The 24232-nt window shown below is 57.1% G+C and overlaps 1 protein-coding gene across 2 annotated transcripts; it reads left to right on the top strand.

Moving 5' to 3' along the window:
- Positions 1–24212, top strand: RADIL (Rap associating with DIL domain). Of its 2 annotated transcripts, none has more exons than XM_054270689.1 (16): positions 1–69; positions 3719–3909; positions 6888–7431; positions 12889–13190; positions 14203–14853; positions 15011–15048; positions 16064–16224; positions 16954–17066; positions 18317–18554; positions 19018–19190; positions 19448–19598; positions 19902–20092; positions 20875–21271; positions 21534–21673; positions 22407–22546; positions 23147–24212. In XM_054270689.1, the coding sequence occupies exons 2-16, from the start codon at positions 3874–3876 to the stop codon at positions 23250–23252; spliced, it is 3381 nt and encodes a 1126-aa protein (XP_054126664.1). In that variant the 5' UTR covers positions 1–69; positions 3719–3873; the 3' UTR covers positions 23253–24212. The 2 variants fall into 2 exon arrangements, with proteins under 2 accessions (XP_054126664.1, XP_054126665.1); XM_054270690.1 differs by having other exon boundaries at positions 9–69; positions 3805–3909.
- The last annotated feature ends 20 nt before the right edge of the window (positions 24213–24232 follow it).

The following is a 24232-nucleotide window of genomic DNA, read 5'->3' as shown; positions in this document are numbered from 1 at the left end:
CCCGGCGGCTCCGGGCGGCTCCGGGCGCTGCCGCCGCCGGGGTCGCGCCGAGCCTGCCCCGCTCCGACGGTGAGTACCGGGGCCGGGGGGCGCGGGGGGCGAAGGCGGACCCTACCCCAGGGACCCCCCTGTCCTGGGGGGCGGATCCCCGCTGTGGCGTCCCCGCTGCACCGGGCGGCAGCGTTTGTTTCTCGTCCCCTGGGAAGCGGAGGCGGGAGGAGCGCGGGGCTTGTCCGGTTGCCGTGGGAGACCCGCGCTGCCCGCGGAGCCGGCGGGAGGGCTGTGCCGGGAACCGCAGCGCCCGGGGGTCCCTGTCCCATGGCCGGGCACACGGGGAGCCCTCCCCGCGCCGCCTGTCCCTGCGGGTCCGTGTCCCACCGCACATCCCTTGGGATCATCCCCGCTCTACCCCCCCTTGGGCTGCTTCCCCCCACTGAACTCTCTTTGGAATGCGTGTCCCCATTCCGTATCCCTCAGGATCTGTCTCCCCAGATCCTTCTCCCACTCGCGTGCCCCTTGAGATTCCTCTACCCCTTGCACACTCCCTGGGATCCCTCTCCCCATTCCATACCCCTCGGGATCCCTCTCCCCATTCCATGTCCCTCGGGATCCTTGTCCCTTTGCACGACCCTTGGGATCCCACTGCTATCCCACACCCTCCGTGTCACCTGTATTCAGCTGCCTGCGACTGTGGTGGCATCCCAGGCCATGGCAGGGAGGTGCTGAGATGATCTGTGTCCCTGTGAGGCTGGAGCAGTTTCGTGCTGAGTTGTAACTTTAGCAGGGAAAACTCAGGGGAGTTTGCTACTTGCTTATTTTCAGCTCTCTCCAGGACCAGTTAATTATCGCTGGAAAAAAAGAAATATTATTGCTAAGGTCTTATAATTAGGCAGCCTACGGAGGCTGTGGAGCTCGGGAGGCAGCAGAAAGCAAATGCTTTTTGTGCAGGGTTTCTGGGGTGTGTGAATAGAGCTGCCCGGGCAGAGGGCTGGCATTTGCACTGCTGCATTACCAGAGAGCTGGGGCACGTTGGCGGCTCAAAAAACCCTGCAAAATAATTACAGGGGAAAAAAAAAACCACCAAGAAAAGAAAACCTGCTAAAAGGACTCCTGTTGTCCTTGTGGAATCAGACTGTAACAATGTTTGTGGAGTGATAGGTGCCTTTGGGACAGGCTATTGGTGTTTTTGGGGCTGTTTTCCATCCCGTTTCAGCAGTCCCAGGGCTGCGGGGTCCGGGCTGCTGCAGGGTGCCTGCTGCTAATAATAACGTGGTAAGGAGTTTACCCACCCTGATCCGGCTAAAGACGGCACCGAGAGAGCCACGGACATCATCAGCCTCCCCTCTGCCCCTAGATTAGGTGGATAAACCCGCACAGGGCAAGGCCGGGCTCTGGAGCCAAAGGAAGGGAATGGGGGCTCCGGTCAGAGCCGAGGGGTTCGGGCTCTGCCTGGCTGTGGGGATGGCATCTGCAGAGGAGCAGGGTTTGGAGCAGGGGGCAGGATTTGGAGCCGAGGAGAGCACGTCAAAGCCACCAGGGCGTTCTCATTTCCTTTGCTCTCCGAGTTCTAATTTGTTCCACATTGCAGCTCCGGCCTCTCCCTCCACTTGCAGCCTCCAGGCTGCGGTCACTGCCGCTACTCCGGGGCTGCCACTCCAGTGGTTTCCATTAAAAAAGGCAGAAAAAGAAAATAAAAGAAAAATTTCCAACAAAGATCTGAGGAAACAGCTTTTCTGGTTCCTATTCTGGGGTGGTTATAGCTGCAATCTCACCACCCAGCCGTGTGCTGGGATGAGCCCCTGGGGAAATTCCAGATGATTAAAAAGTGTTTTAATGGTGTTGTTGCTCTTCCCAAAAGGGAATAAGATGACCTGGTAGCTACAGGTTGATTGGCTTGGTAGCATCCCCCCAGGGAGAAGAGGGAGAAACCTGGCTCGGGCTCCAATTGATTAAAGACTTCAACATCAGGAATGAATTCCTGCCATCCAACGTGGCTGTATGGAAAATAACTCCTGGCCAGAAATTATTTCAGACTCCAGCATGAGAGGTGACTCTCTGGCTGTAATACACTTCTGAGAAGCAGTTGAGTTATGGGAGGTGATATTCTTGTAAAAATCTGCACTTTCCAGTATTAAAAAAGGCAATCCAGTCCAGTATTTAGAGCTGACATTGCACCGTGTCAAGAAAGCTGGTATTAAACAAAATGTGATCCATTTCCAAGGCAGTTATCAGGGAGATTATCACTGCTGGGCACTGCTAGCTGGTAAGATGGACCTGGTGTTTTTACCACTAATCTGGAAGAAAGGAGATGGACATGATTTCTGGAAAAACCTGGATGTGACCCAGAGCAGCTGAGTGTTAATGGTTTGCACAAATCCGGGTGGTAAGCTGAGTGAGAGAAAAGCATCCTGACTGGAGCAGAATGGAACATGGAAATCTTTTACACCCAAAAATAATAACTGTGGCTGTACGTGGTTTCCTGTCCCTAATCTGGATGGTAAATTTTCAGCTGGAGCTGCCTGCAGATGCTGGGAGAGGCAGCACAGGGGCAGCAGCTTGGGGAGGGTGGCTGTTTGTCTGTCCTCATTTCTGCACTGGAGAATTGAAAATTTTCAGGAAAATGTGAAATTTGGCTCAGGGGAACAAAATAAAAAGCAATTATTGCATTTCTGGTCAGAACCAAATTTGAGCTTATGGCAGCCAAATCCAAACTTTCCTTCTCAGCAGAGGAGATGTGGAGTCTGAGGGGAAGGGACTAAAGGGCTGCAGAAGGGGTCTTATAGGTGGAGAGGAGGGGGCCATCCAGTGAGTCCACCCATAAATCAAATCAAAGAGGAAAGAGGAAGGCTTGGCAAAAGCATCTAAATACTCTCACAGAGGAGAAAATACCTGTTAGCCAAAATCTCGTTAACTGAGCAGAGAAAAGATGGCAAGAATCAATATCTGGCAGCTGAGGGCAGGGCAGACACACTGGAAATAAGGCATAAATATTTTACCAGGAGGAGTAAATCACTGGAAGAACCGTGGAGCAGCAGAGGTGGGGGCAGCACCTCTTTGCCTTTTGCATCTCAACCTGCAGAGTTTCTCCCACAGCCCCAAGGCTGGGCCAGCAAGAGGGACTGGATGGAACCACACCAAGGCCCTGATTAGGTGATTTAATTAGAGGATGATGCATTTATCTTTAATCATGGTGGAGCCACGGAAAGGAGTAGCTCGTGTGCCCTGATGGCTCTCCCTGAGGAACACCCGTGACATCCCTGGTGGCACTTGGCAGGTGCCTCTTTTATCTTTGTCTCTGGCCACCAGTGGTTGTGTTCTTGCAGATCTGGTGAGAAGGCGAGGGAACAGTGCTTGGTGGCTCTTCTTCATGTCCAGCAAACCAGACTGAGATTCAGGAGAACAGATCTCAGTGAGCATCCCAGCATGCTGGGGCTGCTGGGGGAAGGAGCTGCTCCAGGGCTTGCTTGTCCACCTGTGAGTCAGAGCATCCCCAGCCTGGCATCCTTGGGGACACGTGTGCTTAGGAGAATGAGATAAAGGTCACAGGGCTGTTGCTGGTTCCATCTCCTCCCCTTCTCCTTTCCTTTCTTTTCCTCCTGCTTCCTCTCCTCTCCTTCCTCCTTCTGTTCTCTCCCGGTCTCCCATGCGATGGGGTAGGTGCTGTTGATTAGAGATGTGGTTCAGAATCCCACATGCAAACATCAGGACCGTGTTGCAGAACCTCTGAGCCTTCCAAACCCACCACACTGCGAGCAGCTGACGTCCATGAGCAGCCCAGGACCTCTCCTCCTCTTCCTCTCTCAGAAACGCGCCAGACGCCTGCCCGGGATGGTCCACAACGAAGGGCTAAGATTGTTTTGAGAAGGAGGATGAATGGAAGGGAAAAAGTCACGTGAGAAGGATGGCAAGGTAGGGACTGAGCGCTGCCTGGGGGCCCTGGGGAGGAGCTGCTCACCCGTTCTGGGAGCAGGAACCTCAGGCCTGCAGGAAAGTCCCCAGTGGTGGCTGCAGAGTCACTCGTGGTGCTGGAAGGACACGTGGTGGCCACGTGAACACCGTGGGCATTTGTCACAGCCCTGCAGAGCTCAGACAGAGCTGGCTGTGGAAAATAGCTGGTTTTGGTGTGGTCAGGCACTGCTGTGAAGAGGTGAAGGATCTTGCTGGGAGGCAGTCCCAGGCTTTTGACTAATCCATGCGTACCCGTTAGAGAGAGAACGCCACTGAGGCTGGAGAAAGGGACTTGGGAAAGTCTGGATCGTGCTGCGTCCTTCCAGGGAACTGTGAAGTGAGAAAAGGGCTCAGTTGGCTGGAGATGTGCAGGAGCACCTGTCCCACTGAGCTGCTGGAAGGTGTCACACTCTTGCTGCCTTGTCCCCGAGCAGCTGGGGGCAGCTGGAGCATCCCTGCTCCTGCAGTGGGGCTCAGCGGGATGGCACGTACCAGAGATTTCCTCCTGTACCAGGGATTTCCTCTGTGCCAGAGATTTCCCCTTGCAGCAGAGATTTCCTCCTCACCAGAGATTTCCCCTCGTACCAGAGATTTCCTCCTCACCAGAGATTTCCTCCTGGGGAGATGCCCGTGTCCATCGTGCCTGAGCACACGGATGTGGGAGGAGCCCCTTTCATTATCATCTTACCCTGCCCATTAGATCCTCAGGGGGATTAAGACCGGGTGTGTCCTGCTGTCTCCAGGAGAATGTGATTTCTCAGGTCACCCAGGCTGGTGCCGGCTGAAATCACACCTGTGCTGCTCTAGATGCTGAAAATTGGGGTGACACCTCCTCCTGATTCAGCCTTCTGATTTTTTTTCCCGGTGAAAAGTCTTTGCCCCTGAACTCTGTAGGAGCTGCATTTTATAGAAAGAGTAAAAATACAGCTGAGCTATAAATAACACATTCAAAACCAGCAGGGACCTGCAAGGAGCAAGGATGGTGTGTTTGTGATGTGGGCTTGGAGGAATGATTTTGCCACCAGCAGATGGTGAAAGTTTTCCCTTTGTGCTGGGGGCAGTTCAGGGTGGAGGAGATAAAACCCATGAAAGCAGTGATTTGATGACAGAGCCTTGTCTTTTGCATCCCTGATGACAAGGTCCTGCAGGGACTCTGGGGCAGTTTTCCTCGTGGCCGATGTTAATGAGGGCTGGCAGGGCCGTGCTGGAGCCTGGGGCATCTGTTCCTGAGCCTGACTGTGCCAGTGCCCTGACCTGCTCCCCAGGTCGGGGCTGCCAGGAGGTGTCACACAGCAAACATCAAGGGATGTCCCCAGGGATGTCCCCCGCAGGAGCAGCAGCTCTGGGCTCAGCAGGAGAGGGAGGAGCAGAACCCCAACCCATCCCTGCCTCAGTTTCCCCACTTGCAAGGTGGGAGCAGGAGCAGCCTTACCTGAGCCTTACCTGAGCAGGAGCAGCCTTACCTGAGTGAGTTGGGGTGAAGTTCTGGGTCAGTGTAAAACGCAAGGTCCTCACAGCCCTGCTGTCCTGCCAGGACTCCTGCCCTTCAGCACTCCAGAGGTCAGTTTTGGAACCTGCAGCCTGGGGACAAGGACAAACCCCAGCATTTTCACAGTCCTGGTGGAGCTGGGAAAGGGGTGACTTGGGGTGCAGCAGGATTACACAGCTCCCAGCCACATCCTTAGCACCTGGTGCCTCAGTTTCCCATCTGCAGCATTCCCTGTGTCTCTGGCTGTGGGATGGGGATCCTGCAGCAACCCTCCATGCACGGCTGGGAGCTGCTTTCTGGGTAAGAAGGTGACCTCTTCCATTAGCAGCAGGGACTTTTTTCTCTGCTCTTTTCTCCTGAATTAGATGCTGGCTTGGAGGCTGTCCAGGCCCAGCATCACTCTGCTGATAGTGCTGAGTCTGCTCTGAGGCACGGCTGTGCCTGAGCCACTCAGGGCTGCAGCTGTGGAAGCTGCTGGCCCCTCACCTGTGCCCAGCCAGGGACACCTGGGTCACCCAACTGCTGCATCCTGCTGTGGATGGGACATTCTGGGGTTCCTCTGTGTGTGCATGGGGTCCCTGCATGTTTTAGATTTGGAGGAGAGGGAGTTCCCAGTTCTGTCCCAAGCAGGAATGCTCAGATTGTCTTTGCTGACCCTGCCAGCAGGTCACAGTGTGGCTGTGGGTCATCAGCACCACACAAGCACCAGGTGATGCTGCAACCTGGATGGGGACAGTGACATCAGGCAGGAGTGCTACCCACCGAAATCCAGAAGGGATTTGTGGTTCCTGGTCCACTCCAGGGGACTGAGGAGCACTGGGAGCCGCCACATGGCCTTGGCCACATCTGCTCCAATCACTGCCCATTTGGGGCTGCCCTGGGCTAAGGTGACAAGGACAGCCTTGTCAGTGATGCCACCCTGGGCCTGAATGTCCTCCACAAACAAGCAACAGCCAAGAGATTTGCCAGAGTCAGGACATTTTTAGAAAGGCTAATTAGAGCCCATTTTCACCCTGTGCCTCTCGCTGAGGAAAAGCATTTAGCAGCGACCTCAGAGCGAGTGAATTTGCACTTGAGCTTTCCGTTTCACCTCTAAAAAATGGGATTGCTCCATAAACTCGTTAGTGAAAGTAACTCCTGATGCCTTGGCTGCTGACCAGGATGGGCCCCGCCAAGTCCTGCTGGGCTCTGCTCTCCTCCTCTGGGTAAGATGGAGAACTATGGGGCCTCTCCAGGTGGTGTTTTCAGGGACAAAAATCCATCCAGGGGTAACTGTGCTGGTGCCAAGGAGCTTGGCTGAGCTTTTCCACTGGTGTTTTGGGTTACACAGGGGAAATGGCTCTCCCTTGATCTGCCACCTCGGAGGTGACAGCGGCTCCTCCGTGGCCACTTTGCTGCACATCCACCCTCCAAACCACTCACCTTGCCCTTCTTGCTGTTCCCTGCCCAGCTGTGCTTCATGACGACCTCTCCCACCATGTTTTATGGGCCGTCCTCCAGCATGGCTCCGCCGTCCAAGAGCCGGCTGAAGCGCCAGAGCCGCCTCTTCTCGCAGGTGCTCTACCGCACCCTGAGCTACAAGGACCGCGGCTCTGCACCCGCCGAGGACGACCCGGCCGAGCTCTCCACCCAGCTCTCGGCCCCTGGCATCCTGAAAATCTTCGGGGGCAACATCTGCGCGGGCACCAACTACAAGAGCGTGCTGGTGACGGGCAGCTCGGGCGCGCGGGAGCTGGTGAAGGAGGCCCTGGAGCGCTACGGGCTGAGCCAGCTCAGCGCCGCGCAGTACGCGCTCTGCGACGTCATCGGCCGCTTCCAGGGCCCCGAGAGGCAGTGGCAGACTGAGGGGCTCAGGGTGCTGGGCGACCACGAGAAGCCCCTGCTCATCCAGGACCTCTGGAAGCCCAGGGAGGGCTTCTCGCGCCGGCTGGAGCTGCGCAGGAGGGCCGAGGTGGAGGAGATGGCGGCCAGGGATGTGGACACCACCACTGCAGGTCAGAGCTGGGCGTGGGCCAGGGAGAGGGGATGGGGGGCACCCCCTGGAGCCTTCCCACAGCACAGGCTTTCACACGTGGTGTGGGTGCAGGGGTGGTGCAAGTGGGACAGTGGACGTGTTTTAGCGGCGAGGCTCTGGGGTTGAGGCAGGCCTCAGCACTCTCCTGCATCAGTTTGGTATCTGTCACCTCAGATATTCACCCCAGCCAATTTAGGGGTTAATAACAAACCCTGCCCATGGCTGGGGAGCAGCAGGCAAGAACATCAGTGCTTCCTGCTCTTTCCCATCAGTGAACAAGCACCATGGCATCCCCAGCGTTGTGCCTGGCTCTGCCCTGCTCCCCCATCTCCCTCTGGGCATCCCCCAGGCCTGACACCCCGGGCAAATCTGCAGGAGCAATTAAGGAAAATGAAAAGCTAATGAAGAGAGAGCAATGTAGGGCAGGAGAGCCCCTGCAGCGGTGCCTGATGGAGGCCAGGGCTGGCAGGAGGAGATAAGTGCATCATTAGGAACCAGCAGCAGTAATGAAGCTTTCCTCCTCTCACCCTCAGATAAAAGTCCTGTGAGGATGAGGGCAGAAAGGTTTAAAATCAGATTTTTACTTGCACAATGTGCTTGCAGGGTCAGACTTGCTGACCAGGCCCCAGAGGTGTCAGCCACAGGGTTTTGCTGGGATGGGCCCCAGCAGCTCCTCACACCTGCAGGGAAGGGTTGTTACTGTCAGAACTAAACTGGTGGTGATGCAGGATTAGTCTGTGTGCTTGGCAAAGAAGAGCCAAGTTTCTGCCCCACCAGCAGCAGAACAAATGGCCCAACCTGTCCCACACCAGGGGGGACACAGCTCCTTTCCCACCCATCCTAACAAAGCTGGAAAGAACCCTGGAACACAGGGAGGGAATCCAGCCATGGGCTCCTCTCTCTGGAGGAGAACAGAGGCAGCTGGAGCCTGCCCAGCTGCAATTTTCAAGTGGAATTCCACCTGGTACTTGAGGACACAGGGCTGCTCCATGCTCACCATGTCCAGTTTGTGGCTGCTCAGGGAGGGGATGCCACAGGTGCTCCCAGCTCATTGCACAGACACAGAAGTGGCTCCTGCCAGGGCCTGGGCCAAGGAGGTGGATGCTCTGCTCTTCTCTCCAGCTCTTCCTGCAGCCAGGATCAGAGAGATGTGAAGCACTCTGGGAGAGCAGTGATCTAAAAACAGCTTCAGCTCAATGGAGGGAAGGGCAAGAGCCCAGTGAGGGGTGCAGGGCCATGTGGCAGCTCCCTGCCAGCCCAAGGTCACATCCACAGCCTCAAATCCTCCCCTCGGATGCAGAAAGGAACTTTGCTCCCGTGGGCTGGATCCTGGGTGGGCTGGGAGTGTGGGAGTGCAGGGATCCACCCAGGCAGGGAAGCAGCAGGGTCTGGGCTGCCCAGCCTGGGAGCAGCTCTGAGCTGGCCTGGGGCTGCACCCTTGGGCCATTTCCATGGAGGAGCAGCTCCTGATGGGATCCTGTGCTCAGGATCAGGAAACAAGCCCAATGGAGGAGCAGCTCCTGATAGGATCCCGTGCTCTGGATGTGGAAATGAGCCCAATGGAGGAGCAGCTCCTGATAGGATCCCGTGCTCTGGATCAGGAAACAAGCCCGTTATGCTTTCGTTATCACTTCATTTGTTTCAGCACTCCTGGGTGGGGCTGTGGAAATTCCCCATTTTTTAACCTTTGGGCATTTTCCAGAGCTGACCAAGCTCTTCAAAGGCAGAAGCTACACCCACAGTCAGGCTGTCTGCTCTGCAGAGTACACAGCCCATGGTTGTCTTACCTGGTAAAGTCTCTCTCCTGCAGCCCTTTCTCTTGGTGGCACCAGGGGCTCTGTCACCAGTGTCACCCTGTGCTGCTGTGGGGTTGGGACCTTTCCCACCTCATCTGCAAACTGCCAGGAAAGAATGTGAGTGATGCAGCCTGTGACCCAGCACCCCAAAAGGACCCAAAACTCCTGGTGAGGGGGGTATTGACTGTGAGTGCCCTCCAGCAGGGTCACCCTTGTCACCAGGCTCGGTCTGGCAGAGGTCCCCTTGCTGAGCTGCAGCTGCCTGCCCACGGTGCTGAGGCACTGGCCTGGAAAACACAACATCTGTGCCAAAGTAAAGGGACTTCAGGCTTGCAGCTCCCCCAGAGAAAAGCAGAGGAAGGCTCACACCATCCCCAGGGCAATACCTGCAGGCCCTTCCCCACACAGGGCATGGCTGGAGCAGCAGGACTGGGAGCACTGGGGTCATGCAGGTGCATCCCTGGCTGAGGGAAAGGCTCCACATCCACCCATGACCTGCTAGCAAATAGCTTAAGACTTTTATCTGCTCACTTACCCATTATCCTAATTAGTTTATTAGCTGCTTCCCACTGGGGAGGACAGTGCTGGCTCCTCATGGCACTAATTAGCAGCACAGGTAGAGGCTCTGTGCAGCTAACGAGGCAGCCCCTCTCTCACTGTGCCCCCAGCCCTGCTCCTTTGGAGAGCACAGAGTCATGGAGATGTAGGGAAAACACTCACAAACTATAGGGTGCTGCAGCCCTTGGCATCTCAGTGGCATTCATTTTCCAAATTATCCCCATTTTTGTACCAGGTCCTGTCCTAACTGGAGCTTTCCCAAGGGACTGGAGGCTGAACTGCACACGCAGCTCCAAAAACTTGGGATTTAAGCCTATTATTCTAAAAGATGCTCTGGCAAGTGCCTTTGAGGATCTGGCTTTGATATACCTTAGCACAACTGCATCCAGGGAAGATTCCCTGCGGAGTCTGCAGAGCAATTACATTAGGAAGGACCAGCCTGGTCTTAGTCCCTCCTGGGTACATTCAAAGCATTTCTTCTTTCCTGGGGCCCATGGAGTTATTTGTTGATTTATTTCTCAGCCAGGAAAAGCCAACCTCTTTCCTCAGCTGAAACAGAGGCAGATCCCAGCCAAGATCCCAGGCACCACAAGTGAAAGTTTTCCCCCTGGGCTGCAGGATGGGTTTAGAGGCAGCAGCTTGGTGGGGTCTGGGGGTGCTGCCCAAGGGGTGCCCAGCTCTCCCTAAGGATGAGATCCAGCCCTGTGTTAGGGTCTGATTAGTGAGAGGTGCCTCTGCCTGAACTGAGGTGCAAACGAGACAAATGCTGAAGTAAATAGTACAGATTTTATTATCAGTCAGTGTGAGGTAGAGAGAGAGAAAGAAAGAGAAGAGAAGAGAGGGGGGACAGAGACAGAGCTCTTGTTTTGAGCTGGTGGTGTCTTGTGTTGGTGGTTGTGAATCTCCCCCAGCCAGAATTGCCTCTTACCCAGGCACAGCTGATTCAGCACAGTTGCTGAGTTGCTTCCATTAGTTTCTTCCTTATCTTGGGAGTGCTGCCAAGTGTCCTTGTGGCCTGTAAATTGTGTATTCTTTGTGCCCACTATCAGTGGTACATCCCTTTTCCCAAGCCTTTTTAACCCCCTAGGCCTGAGATCACTGGAGCTTGTCCAGCCCTAAACTTAAACGAGGGCTAACACCCCAACAGCAGTGCCTCCTTTCTACAGTCCAAGTCCTGGCTATCCAGGGAGGAATGAAATATTTGGGGATGCTCTTTGAATCCTTACATGCTGTTCCCATCCCAGTCTCCATGTGGGTTCAGCAGCCACTGGCTCTGCACTGGAGGTGTTCAGGCTGAGTTTTGGGTGGGATAACCTGCACATTCTTGGGAGGACAAAACAGTACCAAAGGATGAAAAAAACCTAACCCAGTTTTATGGAGGGACTTTGTTATGCTCAGGAAAAGAGCTGTGTTTATCTTTCCAGCACAGCCCTGGGGTTGGTGGGAGCCTGTGACGGGGGCAGTGAAAAAGCAGCTTTTTCCTACACAAAATAAATACAGAAGCTTCCTTTCCCCTGGATAAGGGGCTGGTGAGGGCCTGTCTCCGCAGGCAGTGGGACCCCAGTGCTGGCAGGCCCTGCTCTGTCCCACTGAGCTCCAGCTGCTCCCCAGGATCCAGCCCCACTGCTCCCTGCCTGCTCAGCCTGCTCTGGGATCTGCATTGTCCTTCATCCTCTGGCCCATTTCCATGATTTGGGTCGGGGACAGGGCTCCTGGGGGGAGCTGAGGTGTCCTGCAGACACGTTTGGGGTGGCCTTTGGCACGCCCAGCAGTGTGGTTTGTGTGGGTTTGTTGTCCTCCCTGGATGTCCCATCCGTGCCGTGGCCGATTGCCTTTTTAAGAAGGACACAGGGCACGGGGCTGCTTGGGGTGGCTTGGCTGTGCCTTGCCCTAATCCCAAGGCATGTAAACAGCAGGGGCTATTTTCTCCCTGTCCCACCCCCGCCTCCCCATCCCCATCTCTTTGATTTTCCCAGCAAAGGAGCGCTCCATTTAAAACAAACAAACAAAAAAATGTATTTCAGAACCAGCAGCCCATTCCTCACCAAATAAGGCAGATGTTTTTTTTTTTTTTTGGGTCTGAGATTGTGAGTGTCCCTTTAAGCAGCCCTGGGCACCAGGCTCTGTGCTTTGCCGTCCCCAAATCCCGCTGGCTGTCCCCAAGCCTCGCTGTCCAGAGCCGGGAGCAGGGCTCTGGCTCTGGTGCTGCACCGACAGCGCTGCACTGCTGCTCCTGCAAGCGAATCCTGGAGGGTTTTTCCCCTCTCTTTGTCCTCCCCGAATGCCAGTGACCTGCTCCCAGGAGGTGCCCAGCTGAGGTACGAGCATCACCCTCGGACACACAACTTCCAATTTCTCCTGCGGCTCGGAGGGACCCAGCGGGACCCGCGGCTCTGGGGCTGCTTTTGCAGCTCGGCCCGGCCTATCCATTCACTCCGGCTCCTGTTTGTCTCACGGACAGACAGCTCTGCCCGAATTGATGCTTGGGAGAAGTTAATTACGGCTTGTTCCTGCTGCAGCCGGGCTCCACTGCAGCTCCCGTGCCTGCCTGATGCTCCGGGGAATTGGGGGGGGTCCCTGCGGTCCCCACTTGCTGCTGGCTCCCGATTGCTGAAGGGCTGAAAGCCAAACCCGGGCTCTTTTTTTTTTTCTTTTTAGCAAAGATTGAGTGAAATTTCTTTTTAGCAGGGATTTCCTCTCCCCCCAGCCCTGCAGTGTGGCCGGGGCGGATGGAGGATGCTATGGACCGGCTGCTCTCCATCCAGTGAGGTTTGGGGGCCAGGGAGGGCAGGGACACCGCGTTTTAGCGGTGCCATTAGGACACTAAACTCCGCGCCGCTGTTTTGGCGTCACCTTTCGGGGAGGGCAAAGAACCGGGGGACACCAGGGCAGGGTGGGTGCGCAGCGCCGGGAGGGTTCCAGCCGCTCCATTCCCCGCTCCGAGCTGCAGCATCCCTCCAGCAACACTGGGGTGCTGCGGCGGGCGGGGGTGCTCCGGGGGGGCGGCAGGGGCTGAAGGCGGCTCTGTCTCCCGGGGGGGCTGCAGGGGCTGAAGGCGGCTCTGTCTCCCCCCATCCCCGCAGGCATCAACGCCCAGGCGCGGAAGCTGCAGCGGCACCGGGCGCGGGGGGCCCGGCGGGCGGCGGGCGCGGAGCGGCGCGGGCCCCCCCCGGCCCTGCGGCGCAGCCTCAGCGAGACCAGCCTGGGGAGCCCGGCTCGGCGGGCGGGCAGCGCGGCCGGGGCCGGCGGCGGGGCCCGGCTCCAGCGGCACTGCTCCACCCTGCCCGGCAGCCCGGCGGCGGCGCGGAGCGGCGGCAGCAGCATGCGGTACTCCCTCTACCAGTCCCCGCACCTCCTGCTCCTGCAGGGCTACAGCCAGCAGCATGTAAGCACAGCACCGCGCCGCCTCCTGCGCACCCCCGGCACCCCCGCTTCCCTCCCAGCCCCCCAAGCGGGGCTGCTTGCATGGCCGGAGCTGCTGGGGTCGAGGGAGGTGGTGGTGGTGGTGGTGATGGTGGTGAGGATGAGCATCCTTTAGGAAACGGGCTTGGGACTCGCAGCCTTGTCCTCAAGTCTGTCCCCGGCCTGTCCCCAAGTGCGGGGAACGCGGAGGCAGGAGCCGTGACCGCCTGCAATGCCCCACTGGCATTGGGATGGCACCGGCATTGAGGGATGCAGGGTGATCCCTGAGCAGCATCCTTGCCCCGGCCCGAGGGGGCCCCGGTTCTGCCCCATTCCCCGTTCCCCATCCCCGGTCCGGCTGCTTCCTCAGTGGCAGATGGAATCAGAGGCTGCGAGGAGAACAGTGCAAGGAGAACTGCAAAGGACAGGGTCGGCTCTTGCAGTTAATGGCTACTTTGCGCCCGCTGAGTGTCGAGCTGTTCCAGGTTTTTGGCAGGGTGACACCGGCACTGCGGCCATCCCGTTAGTGCTACTGGGGAAACTGAGGCACGGGCTGGTCCCCTGAGCTGCCTCGGGGAGTGCGGGCAGGCTGCAGGGAAAGGCAGGGCCAGGGGTGGATGCTCTGTCCCACTGTCGCCCCGGGCAGGGGGTGCAGGCATCGCTGCAGTCTGGAGGGAAAAGCTGGGAAGGAAAAGCAGCTGCAGAAGGGATGAGGGGGAGAGGTGGAAGGAGGGCTCCTTCTGTCCAAAGCAGCCCCATTTACCGCATGCCCAAAGTCATTGTGCCCATTTATTGCCGTGCCCAAGGCAGGGATCGCTGCTGTCCTGCCTGGCAGCGAGGAGAGTAAAATAACGAAATGTAAATGTGCCTGGGGGACAGCTGGGGACAGCGAGGGGACAGCTGGGGACAGCGGGAGGCTGCAGCACTCACTGCATGGCAGCAGGAGGGTCCCTTCTCCCCGTGCCCGGTTCATGCTGCGTGTCCTCGCTCGGCAGGACAGCCTGGTGTACCTGCTGAACCGCGAGCAGCACACGGTGGGCCAGAGGACGCAGGCCAGCAAGCCCAGCATCAGCCTGTCCGCCCCTGACATCCTGCCCCTGCACTGCACCATCAGGAAGCTCCGACCTTCGCGGCACCGCTCGGAGGAGAAGCTGGTGCTGGAGCCCATCGCCGGCGCCGCCGTCTCCGTCAACTTCTCCGAGGTGTCCCGGACGGTGGTGCTGCGGCACGGGGACCTGCTGTCCCTCGGCCTCTACTACCTGCTGCTCTACAAGGACCCCATGAAGGCGCAGCCGCTGCCGGCGCAGACCCTGCTGAGGCTGCGGGCCCTGCACCCCGAGGCTCCGCACGTGTGCGGGGCGTGCGGCAGCCTGCTGAGGGACAGGGACCCCAAAAAGCGGGGCCCGTCACCCGGTGGTGGCCCCAGGACGCCCCGCAGGAGGCTGCAGCTGGAGTTCGAGCCGGCGGCCGAGGATGTGCTGCTGCGGCGCATCATGAGCCTCATCGAGCCCGGAGGGGACGACCACAAGCTGACACCTGCCTTTCTGCTCTGCCTCTGCATCCAGCACTCAGCCACCAACTTTGAGCCGGGAGACTTCGGGCAGCTGCTGCTGAAAGCGGCCAAAATGATCCAGAGGACGGTGTGGGTCAGTCGGCGGTGGGACGGGGTGTTTTGGGGTGGGGGTGTTGCTCAGGCCCTCCCTGGGGGCTCCTCCTCAGCCTGGTCCCCGGTGGCAGTGAGTGCTGATGGTGCCACCCCATCCCACGGGTTCTCACTGTGCTTTCCCTTCTCTCCCTGCCCAGGAGCGGACGCGGGAGCTGGCTGAAAAGCAATCCCAGCAGTAAGTGTGACCCTTCTTGTTTCACCTCAAAAAACGGGGAGAATTCAACCTGGTTCTTCAGGGGAGAATTCAACCTGGTTCTTCCTCCATGAGTGAGGGAAGTCCGTGGCTGTCAGCCAGTGGTGCATGATGAGTTTTCCTGCTGAATCCCACACATTCTGCTCTCTGGTCCTTTAACCACATGCCTGCAGAGAATCTGTGGATTTGGAAAAGCTTAGGAGGGAATAGGACCTGCAGCAGCTCTGGGGTTTTCTCTGATCTAAGAGCTGGCCAAGGCTTTGCACTTGTGGCTTCACCCTTGAATGATACAGTAGGAATGTTCCTTAGTGTGAGCCTGACCTTCCTTGGCTGGAGACCCCTCAGTGGAGCTGAGACGGAGCTGGCACTGCATGTGTGCATGCAGGGGTGGTGGCACAGCGTGTCCCAGTGCTGGGAGCACCATTCTGGGACAATCACAGTGGTGCAAGGAGCTGTCTTCCCAACCACATCCAAAATCCCATCTCTAAAGCAGTTGGTGCTTGCTGTGAGCTCTCCTTTAGGATAAACTTCAAGGATGCTTCCCAGGCCCTTCCTATAGCAGGAAAAAGCAGTTTAGCAGTTGAGAAATTACCCAGATGCTTTTTGTTTTATTTTTGAGCAGCCCAGGGCAGGTGAGCTGGGTTTAACTGTCCAGAGCTGGCAGGAGCAGCACATACCTCTGGGGAAGGGCTGCTCTTCAGCCATGAATATTGAGTGCAGTTCATCTGTATTAGGGAAAGTCTCCCCCAAAAGTGGCACCCCACAAAGGCCAGGTGGCCTTGGTCAGCCTGGTCCCCACAGGGTCCCCTTTGCCACCCCACAGGGCAGAAACCTCTGAATTTTTCCATGTAAAGGGTCTTTCTAAGGGGAGTGCTGGGCTTGGGGTGTGGGGATGTGAAAGCTCTCTGGCATTGCCCCAAACTGGCTGTTTTCTCCCCAAAAGCCTGAGTGGGGATGCTGAGGGGCAGCAGGTGTAACAGCTGCTGTGTCTCCCCAGCCAGGACCCTGCCACCCTGTCCCGCTTCACCATCACAGACCTCCTCCCAGACCTGCAGCACATCATCTTCTGGATGGCCAATGCCATCGAGATCCTCTACTTTGTCCAGCAGAAATCACCCACCTACATCCAGAGCATGGAGGAAGAGCTGGACATCAAAGGTAGGTGTGGATGCAGCATCCTGCCTGTTTTCCCAGCCAGAGCAGCTCTGCTCTGCTAATCCCCACTCACAGGTGGTGGTCAGTGCCCTCGGGATGCTCCATTAACCCTCCATAGTCCTCATCAGCAGGGACATCACCATGCTGTGGGCTGGGAAAATCTGTGGGAGGAGCAGCCTCACATCCTGCCCTGGTGCTGCCCAGCTCCAGAGCCAGGTTGTGCTGTGTTCACACACGAGTATGATGAGTTTTCCTGTTGAATCCCACACATTCTGCTCTCTGGTTCTTTAACCACCATGCTTGCACAGAATGAGTGGGTTTGGAAAAGCTCAGGAGGGAATAGGACCTGCAGCAGCTTGTGGTTAATGCCCTGGGGGGGCTTTCTTCACCCTGGATTTGCAGGTAGCCCTGCAGAACTGCTCACTGGTGAGCCTGTGTTAATGCCAGCAAAAGGGAAAAAAAGATAGAAAGGTATTAAACCAGCCTCAGAAACTCTCTGGTCTATGCAAAAAGTTAAAATGATCCTAGACCGGGCAGGAGCTGCCATCAGTGATGGGAACTGTGGGGGATGATGGCAGGTGGGAGCTCCCTGGGGCCAGAGGAGCCTCTTTGCCCTGTTGAGGGATTCCGTGGGGATGATACAAACCTGGAAATTCTAATAACCCACACCCTGGGGGTCTGGGGGCCTTGCTGCTGCAGGTTTGCTCCCTGATGCTCCTCTCCTCCCTGCAGGCTCCAAGGAATCTCTGTTCTCCTCGACCATCACGGCCAGCGAGGAGGCGATGACGGTGCTGGAGGAGGTGATCATGTACACCTTCCAGCAGTGTGTCTACTACATCTCCAAGGTACAGCAGCACACAGATCCAGCACGAGCATCCCCAGGGCTGTGCAGGAGGGTTTTGTTTTAAGCTTTCACTCCTTGGCAGTTGCACCACGCTGAGGTGTTTTCCTTCGGGCTGAAGTTCCCTGAATTTTGGTCGCAGCCCAGGAAAAGTATTGAATTACTGCGGCGTGTTTCCTGCAGTGCAGCGGCTCGGGGGAGGCGTGCGGGGAGGGCTGCTTGGCTCGGCCAGCGCAGCATAATGCTGTGATTCAGGGCGTGATGGAAAGGGATGGAAAGGGATGGCAAGGGGCCCCTGGCCTGGGAGAGCCGGGCGGCAGCGGGAACAGAGCGGGCAGTGTGAGGCACAGAAAGGCTGCCCTGTGCACCACGGCTCCCTGCCACCGGCACAGGGCACACGGGGCTGCTGCTGCTGCTGCTCCTGCACCGCTCCGGGCCGTGCCTTCCTCCTCTGTGCCTTCCTCCCCTGCGCCCTCCTCCCCTTCCCTCTCCCCTGGAAGAAGTGAGTGCAAGGCACTGCTCTCCCATGTAAGCAATATGGAAAATCATCCCCATCGATCCTGATTTCTGTCACCTTCGTGACCAACTGATTGGTTGCTGCCCTGGTTCACGATAAGTTTTGCAGATTTTAGCTGGCGTCACGCACCATTTCTTCCAACTGCTAAAAGCGACCAACATTAATTTTAATAATTTTTATAATATTTATAATTTTACAATACTTATAATTTTATAACAGTTGTAATAGTTGTAATACTTATAATATTTATAATTTAAAAATTTTGCATTATTTTTATTTTTTAATAATATTTCTAATTTTACAATACTTATAATTTTTATAATATTTATAATTTTATAACAGTTGTAATAGTTATAATACTTATTTATAATTTTTATAATTTTAAAACTTTTGCATTATTTTTTATAATTCTTAAGCTTTTGCATTGATTTTTATAGTTTTTATAATATTTATAATTTTACATTACTTATAATTTTATAATAGTTATAATTTTATAGCATTTATAATATTTATAATTTTTACAATTTTATAATACTTACAATTTTTTATAGTTTTTAAACTTTTGCATTCATTTTTATAATTTTTTACCCTTCTGCAAAACACCTGAGCCCATGGAGGCAGGGGGTGAACAGGAGCAGCCCCTTGCCAGAGCAGCACTGGCAGGATTTGCTTGGCTTGTGCAAAAACAGAAAAACCCCAACAAACTGAGTGTGCTGTGACCTTGCTGCTCTCTGCAGTGTCTGTACGTGTCGCTCCCGGCCCTGCTGGAGTGCAACCCCTTCCAGAGCGAGTGCCGGGAGGGCTGGCGCGGGACTCCGCCCCTGCCCGAGGAGCTCCGCAGGGTCGTGCTCATCTACCAGGCTGTGCTGGACCTGCTGCACCAGTACGAAGTGCACCCCGAGATCACCTCCCAGATGTTTGCCTACCTCTTCTTCTTCTCCAACACCTTGCTCTTCAACCAGCTCCTGGATAAGGGTCAGTCCTCCTTGAACTGGCTAACACATAGGGAACCGAGTTGTTGGGATGCTCTCCAGTCCATCCCAGTGCCACCTAAATGGGTACTGGAAGGGGCTGGAGATGGCAGGTCTCAGCATTGCTACAGGCAGGCCAAGCACAGACCCAGCTGCTGGCCCCTGGGTCCCCATTCCCAGGAGAGCCTAAACCCCACAAGGATCCCATCCCATTCCATTGCCCCTTCGAGCCTGAGGGCTGTTAATAAGGGTAGCTCATTAATAAACTACAGCAGCCTGAGGTACTCATTAGCCCTCATTAACGCAGCTGCCCCCTTGTAAGTGCCAGACAAGGCCCAGCTGCCACCAGGAATTGCAGCCACAGGATGTTGGGGACATTATCTGGGGCAGGGGCTGGGGGACAGAGTTCCCTGATATGGTGATGGATGCTTTCCCTGATATGGCTGATGGATGCTTTGCCTCCTCAGGCTCCTCTCTGGGCTGTTTCCACTGGTCCCAGGGGGTGAAGCTGCGGGCCAGCGTGCGGCTGCTCCTGGAATGGCTGCACGGCGCCGGCTTCGAGCAGCTCTCACAGCAGTTCTTCTCCAAACTGGCCAGCGTGGCCAACCTGCTGGCCATGCCCGGCTCCCAGCTGGTGCAGGTGAGGGATCCCAGCCCAGGGCTCGTGGCATTGGGATGGGCATGGGCAGGAGAGCACCTGCTCAGTCTGGGGGTGCCTACACTGATGTGCCCCTTTTGAACCTGCCCTCTCCCAGGGTCTGTGGGTGGGCAGTACCCAGGAGAGGATGCTCTGATTCTCTCCATCTTGCCTGAGCTCTCCCTCCTGTGCCCCTTGAAGCTCCTGCTCCTCAGAGGAAGCAGTTTCTCCCCTCTGCCATGTGCTGTCCCCTCACACAGATGACCTGGCCGTCCCTGCGAGCCGAGTTCCCAGCGCTGAGCCCGGCGCAGCTGCACCGGGTGCTGAGCCAGTGCCAGGCTGTGATGGACGTGGGGTGCATCTCAGCGTGGCAGCCCAGTGAGGAGGACAGCCCAGCCACCTTCCAGCTTGGTGAGTCCTGCTCAGCCTGCTTCAGTCACAAACAAACCTACAAACAGGTCATTCCCTTCCCCTTCCTGGTGTCCTGTAGTACCTTCAGCAATTGGTAATAACCAGAGCCCCCAAATTCAGATATTGCAAAGGATGCAAAGTGCAGGAGGCTTTTTCTGCTGTCCCAAGTGAGGGATGTTGCTGGCTCAAGCTCACTGAATCCCTGATCCCAGCTGGGAGACTGCACATGGCTGAGAGCTAGGAGGCAGCACTGGGGTGCAACCTGAGCCCGTGCTAACCTCCATCCATCCCTCTGCCTTTCAGATGAAGTGCTGGAGTCCTTTGACAACCATCCACCCATCATCCTGCCCAGTGGGGGTTTCAAAGTGGACCTGGAGGTGGAGGCATTGGACGACAACATCTACAGACACCTCCTCTACATCCGCCACTTCCTCTGGAGCCTGCAGAGCAGGAGCCCCCACAGCAGCGAGGGGCCGGGCTCAGCACTCCCTAAGGTAGCCTGTACCCCATGGGGGGGGTTGTTCCTCTCCTGGCTGGGCAGGAGGGGCTTGGGTCCCTCTGCAGAGCCCTCCAAGCCCAGTGTCAAGGGCTTGCTGCCCTTGCCTGCAGCCTGGAGCTGTGGCAGTGCCCTCATGGAGAGCTCCTGGAAGGATTAGTGCTGCTAATCCCCCAGCACGGGGGGCACGGGAAGCTGAGCTGGAAGGATCTTCCCAGCAATCTCGTCAGGGAGGGAGGGGAGATGTCTGTGGCAGTGCTCCCCTTCTCCCTGTGTGTTCCCTGTCCTCCCTGCTCTGCACCCTGCCCGTCCCAGCAGCAAGTGCTAATTAGCTAATGCCTGTAAAACACAGGGAAGGTGATACGTGCTGTGGGTGCTAAGCTCAACTGCCATGTGGAGGGTCCCCTTCTCCTCTCCCATCCTGTCCCCATTCCCTGCAGCACTCACAGGCCCTGCTGCCTCCTCCTGTCACCCTGGGGCCACATTGCGCAGCCCTTGTGGCACAGGAGGAGCTGTGCTCCCCAGTGTCCCCTTCCAATGGGATCCCCAGCAGGGACATGACCAGGAGTCCCCTTCTGGCTGGCTGTAAACACCCCCCAGCACAGTCCTGGCCAGCAGGGCTGTGGGAGCTGTGCTGGGAAGCCAGGACAAGCCTGGCAGTGTCTGGATTGCCAAGGCTTTGGATGCATCTGGCAGCCAGGAGAGCAGCAGGGTGGTGGGGTCCAGGTGGGGAGCGACAATCACACACAGGGGTCCCACAGCATTTCCCTCCTTCTCAAGAAAGAGGCATGCCCGACGCCAGAGGTGCTGGAGGTGAGCGAGGCCCCGGTGCCCGCCCCGGGCAGCACCATCGCCATCCAGGAGGATTTTTGCTGCCTGGGGGGCTGTGCTGAGCCGCAGGGGAACCCCAAACTCTGCCTGGCCACCAGCACCTGCCCCTGCGAGCCCCCCGCCAGCGAGCCCCAGCTCCAGGAGAAGCTCCAGCAGCTGCAGCTGGGCAGGAGCCCGCTGCCCAAGGGTGGCACGGTGCCCCCAGACCCCTCCTGCCTGCTGACACCACCCACCACCCCCCTGAACTTCGACTCGGGCAGCCCGGAGTCACCGCAGGGCACCGGCAAAGGGCTGCAGGACACCCGGAGAAACGGCATGAACGGCACCAAAGGCAGCACCCCTGAAGGTACCGAGAGCTGGCACTGCCCTGGGGCTGTGGGGCTGGGCAGTGCCAGAGCTGCCCTGGGGCTGTGGGGCTGGGCTGTGCCAGAGCTGCCCCGGGGCTGTGGGGCTGGGCAGTGCCAGAGCTGCCCCGGGGCTGTGGGGCTGGGCAGTGCCAGAGCTGCCCCGGGGCTGTGGGGCTGGGCAGTGCCAGAGCTGCCCCGGGGCTGGTGGGCTGGGCTGGGGCAGTGCCAGAGCCCTAAGCTGTTCTCTCCCTCCTCTGCCAGGCTGCTCCCCAACCCCCTATGATTACCCCACGCCGGAGTCCTCCAGCCGCAGCTCTGCCACCGATGATTTCTGCTACGTCTTCGTGGTGGAGCTGGAGAGGGGACCCATCGGGCTGGGGATGGGGCTGATCGATGGCGTGGTGAGTTCTCAGCTGATGCCCTCACACAGTGGAGTGGGATGTGGATGGTTTATACCCCTAGAAAGGCTGATGGCTTCCCACAGGAGCTGGGCTGCTTCTCCTGGGCACAAGGAGGCACAGAGGGATCTCGCAGTGGATCTCTGCTGACAGGTCACTGTGCTGTGCGTGCAAAGTCCACAGCTGTCCTGCAGCTGTGGAGAGCAAACAGGCTCAGCTCTCTTGTGGAAAGAAAATGACTCAGCCAAGGCTTTCCTCCACCCTTCAGTGGTGGCAGGAGATGCAGAGAGGAGCAGGGAGGCTCACAGGGTCACAAAACAGCTCCTCCTTTGCATAAGGAGGAATCTGGCATTGTGGGGTGGATCATCCTTTTAAAAAGGCCTTCCACAGCTGTGCTGTTGGTCAGTAGGAAACAGAGCATCACTGAGCCCCGTGAGCAGAGCTCCCATCCCAGCACGGCTGCAGGCTAACAATGCTTTACTCTTAATTAAATTGAACAAGAGCAGGTTGCCCCCACCTCTTTCTGTGTATAAATTGATATAAAAGCAAAGGATATTTCCTTCCTGTTACTGTTAGCACCATCCCCATCATGTTCCCAAGCATCTCCAAGGTCTCACTTGCCATCAGGCTTGGTTGTGAACCCTGGGGGAGGGTTACCCTGCCTGGGGAGCCAGGCCTTTTGGGACCACAAATCTTTGTGTCCCTTTTTTTGCTCACTGCCTTCCCCTGCCACCAGCACACCCCTCTCTGCTCCCCGGGGATCTACATCCGCACCCTGATCGAGGACAGCCCCGCAGCTGCCGACGGCAGGCTCTCCATTGGGGACAGGATCCTGGCTGTCAACGGCACCAGCCTCATCGGGGCAGACTACCAGAGGTGAGTCCCACCTCAGCAGAGGGCCTGGGGTGGCACCAGCACTGGAGGAGTCCCTGTCAGCTCCGGGTTCCTGCCTGTTTTGCTCCAAGGGTTGCCAGCGCTGCAGTGCTGAGGATGCTGAGGTACCAGCGAGCTGCAGGGAGAGGAGTGACCTGCACAGGACACCAGAGAGGGGGAGAGGCTGTGGGTTTGGGGAGGGATTATGGAGCATAAGCCATATTTCCCTCCCCAGCAACTGGGGAGCATAAAAGGGAAATAAATGAGACCTCCAGAGATGGGTCTCAGCAATGCAGAGCTGCTGCAGCCCCATCCCACCCCAGGTTTCCTCTCAAAGGTGGTGGGATGAGACAGCTCAAAGGCAGAGGTCAGGTGCCCACAGCTCAGAGCAGCTTTGGGCTTGTTTGCTCTTGTTCTGGCACCACTAACCTGGAGGCCAAGCCCTCCACAAAACCACAGACAGGAGAGGAACAGCCCCTGCTTGTAGCCCTGAGCAGGCACAGGTGATTGGCAAAGGGGGGATGTTTTGTGAATGCCCATGACTGGGCAGGCTCCTGAGGGGCTGCCAGAACTCACCTCTGTCCCTGTTGCCGCTCCCTGCAGTGCTGTGGATCTCATCCGCTCCGGGGGGAAAAAGCTGCGGTTTCTGGTTGCCAAGTCGGACATTGAAATAGCCAAAAAGATCAGTTCCAGCTCCTCTTCCTCCTAGTCCTTGTGGAACAAGGATCCTGCAGCAACTTGTGGCTACAGCTCTGGTTAAGGCTGACCTCAGGGAGCCTGGAGTGCAAGAGGGAGGACCAGGACTCCACAACAGCCCTCGATGTGCTTTTGGACACTCTGCCCCTGCACTGCAGCAAAGGACATGCAAGGATGGTGCACGCTGCTCCCACTGCACTGCCTGGGAGCATCATTCCTGATCCATTGCCCAGCCTCACCTCATACCCAGTGTCATCCTGCTCAGGAGCTTTCCTGTTCCTTTGTCCCCTCTGGCAGGGGGAGGGAAGGGAATGCTCCCACCATGGGGACTTGTAGGCAGGCTCCTCTGTTCCTCTAGGCTGGCAGCCCTGTGTGATATTGTATGCTGACAGGCTGAAGGCTTGAAATACCTTTGGGTTTTGAAGAGAACACATGAGGCAGGCCTGGGCTTCACTGTGGCAGTGGCCACCTGAGGTGCTGGCACATCAGGCTGGAGAAGTGTGCCCAGCTTTGGGGGTGGTGAAGGCAGCACAAGCACCCAGGAGTGGGATTCCACACAGGATGCATCACCAGGAGTCAATTCCCCTGGTGGGATTCCACACAGGATGCAGTGCCAGGAGTTAATGCCCCTGGTGCCATACACTAGCTCAGGTGCCTGTTGGCTGCTGGGCTACAGCCCTGCCTCAGGATGGGAAGCAGCCACAGCAAAGGGCTGACACCACCAGCAGCTCCTGAGTCCCAGGGAGAGCTCCCTGCAGAGAAGGACTCCCTTGCTCTTGCTCTGCAGAATTACTGCCCAGCTCTGGCACCACGATCCCGGCTGAAAGCCACCAGGAATGATGGCAGAATGTCCCCACAGAGGGTTGGTGCCACCAGGAAGCTGAGGGAGCCCAGCAGCACTCGGCACTGACACCAGCCCAGGCAGACAAGGACAGCTCAGCACCCTGTCCTGCCCCTCCTGCTTCCATTGCGAGGCCACTGTTTCGTGCCCTG

The sequence above is a fragment of the Melozone crissalis genome, unplaced genomic scaffold, assembly GCF_028551555.1.
Source record: "Melozone crissalis strain CALT ecotype California unplaced genomic scaffold, PUWL_Pcris_2 ptg000012l_1, whole genome shotgun sequence".
Classification (NCBI taxonomy): Eukaryota; Metazoa; Chordata; class Aves; order Passeriformes; family Passerellidae; genus Melozone; species Melozone crissalis.
The sequence above is the reverse complement of the archived record's forward strand: the minus strand, read 5'-3'. Positions and strand labels throughout refer to the sequence as shown.

What these genes read in the sequence shown, in the direction of transcription:
- RADIL (XM_054270689.1), top strand. Translation starts at nt 3,874, where the DNA reads ATGGAAGGGAAAAAGTCACGTGAGAAGGATGGCAAG. An exon ending in TGTGGACACCACCACTGCAG is followed by an intron (nt 7,432 to 12,888) that starts GTCAGAGCTGGG and finishes CCATCCCCGCAG; the next exon opens with GCATCAACGCCCAGGCGCGG. An exon ending in AGGGCTACAGCCAGCAGCAT is followed by an intron (nt 13,191 to 14,202) that starts GTAAGCACAGCA and finishes CTCGCTCGGCAG; the next exon opens with GACAGCCTGGTGTACCTGCT.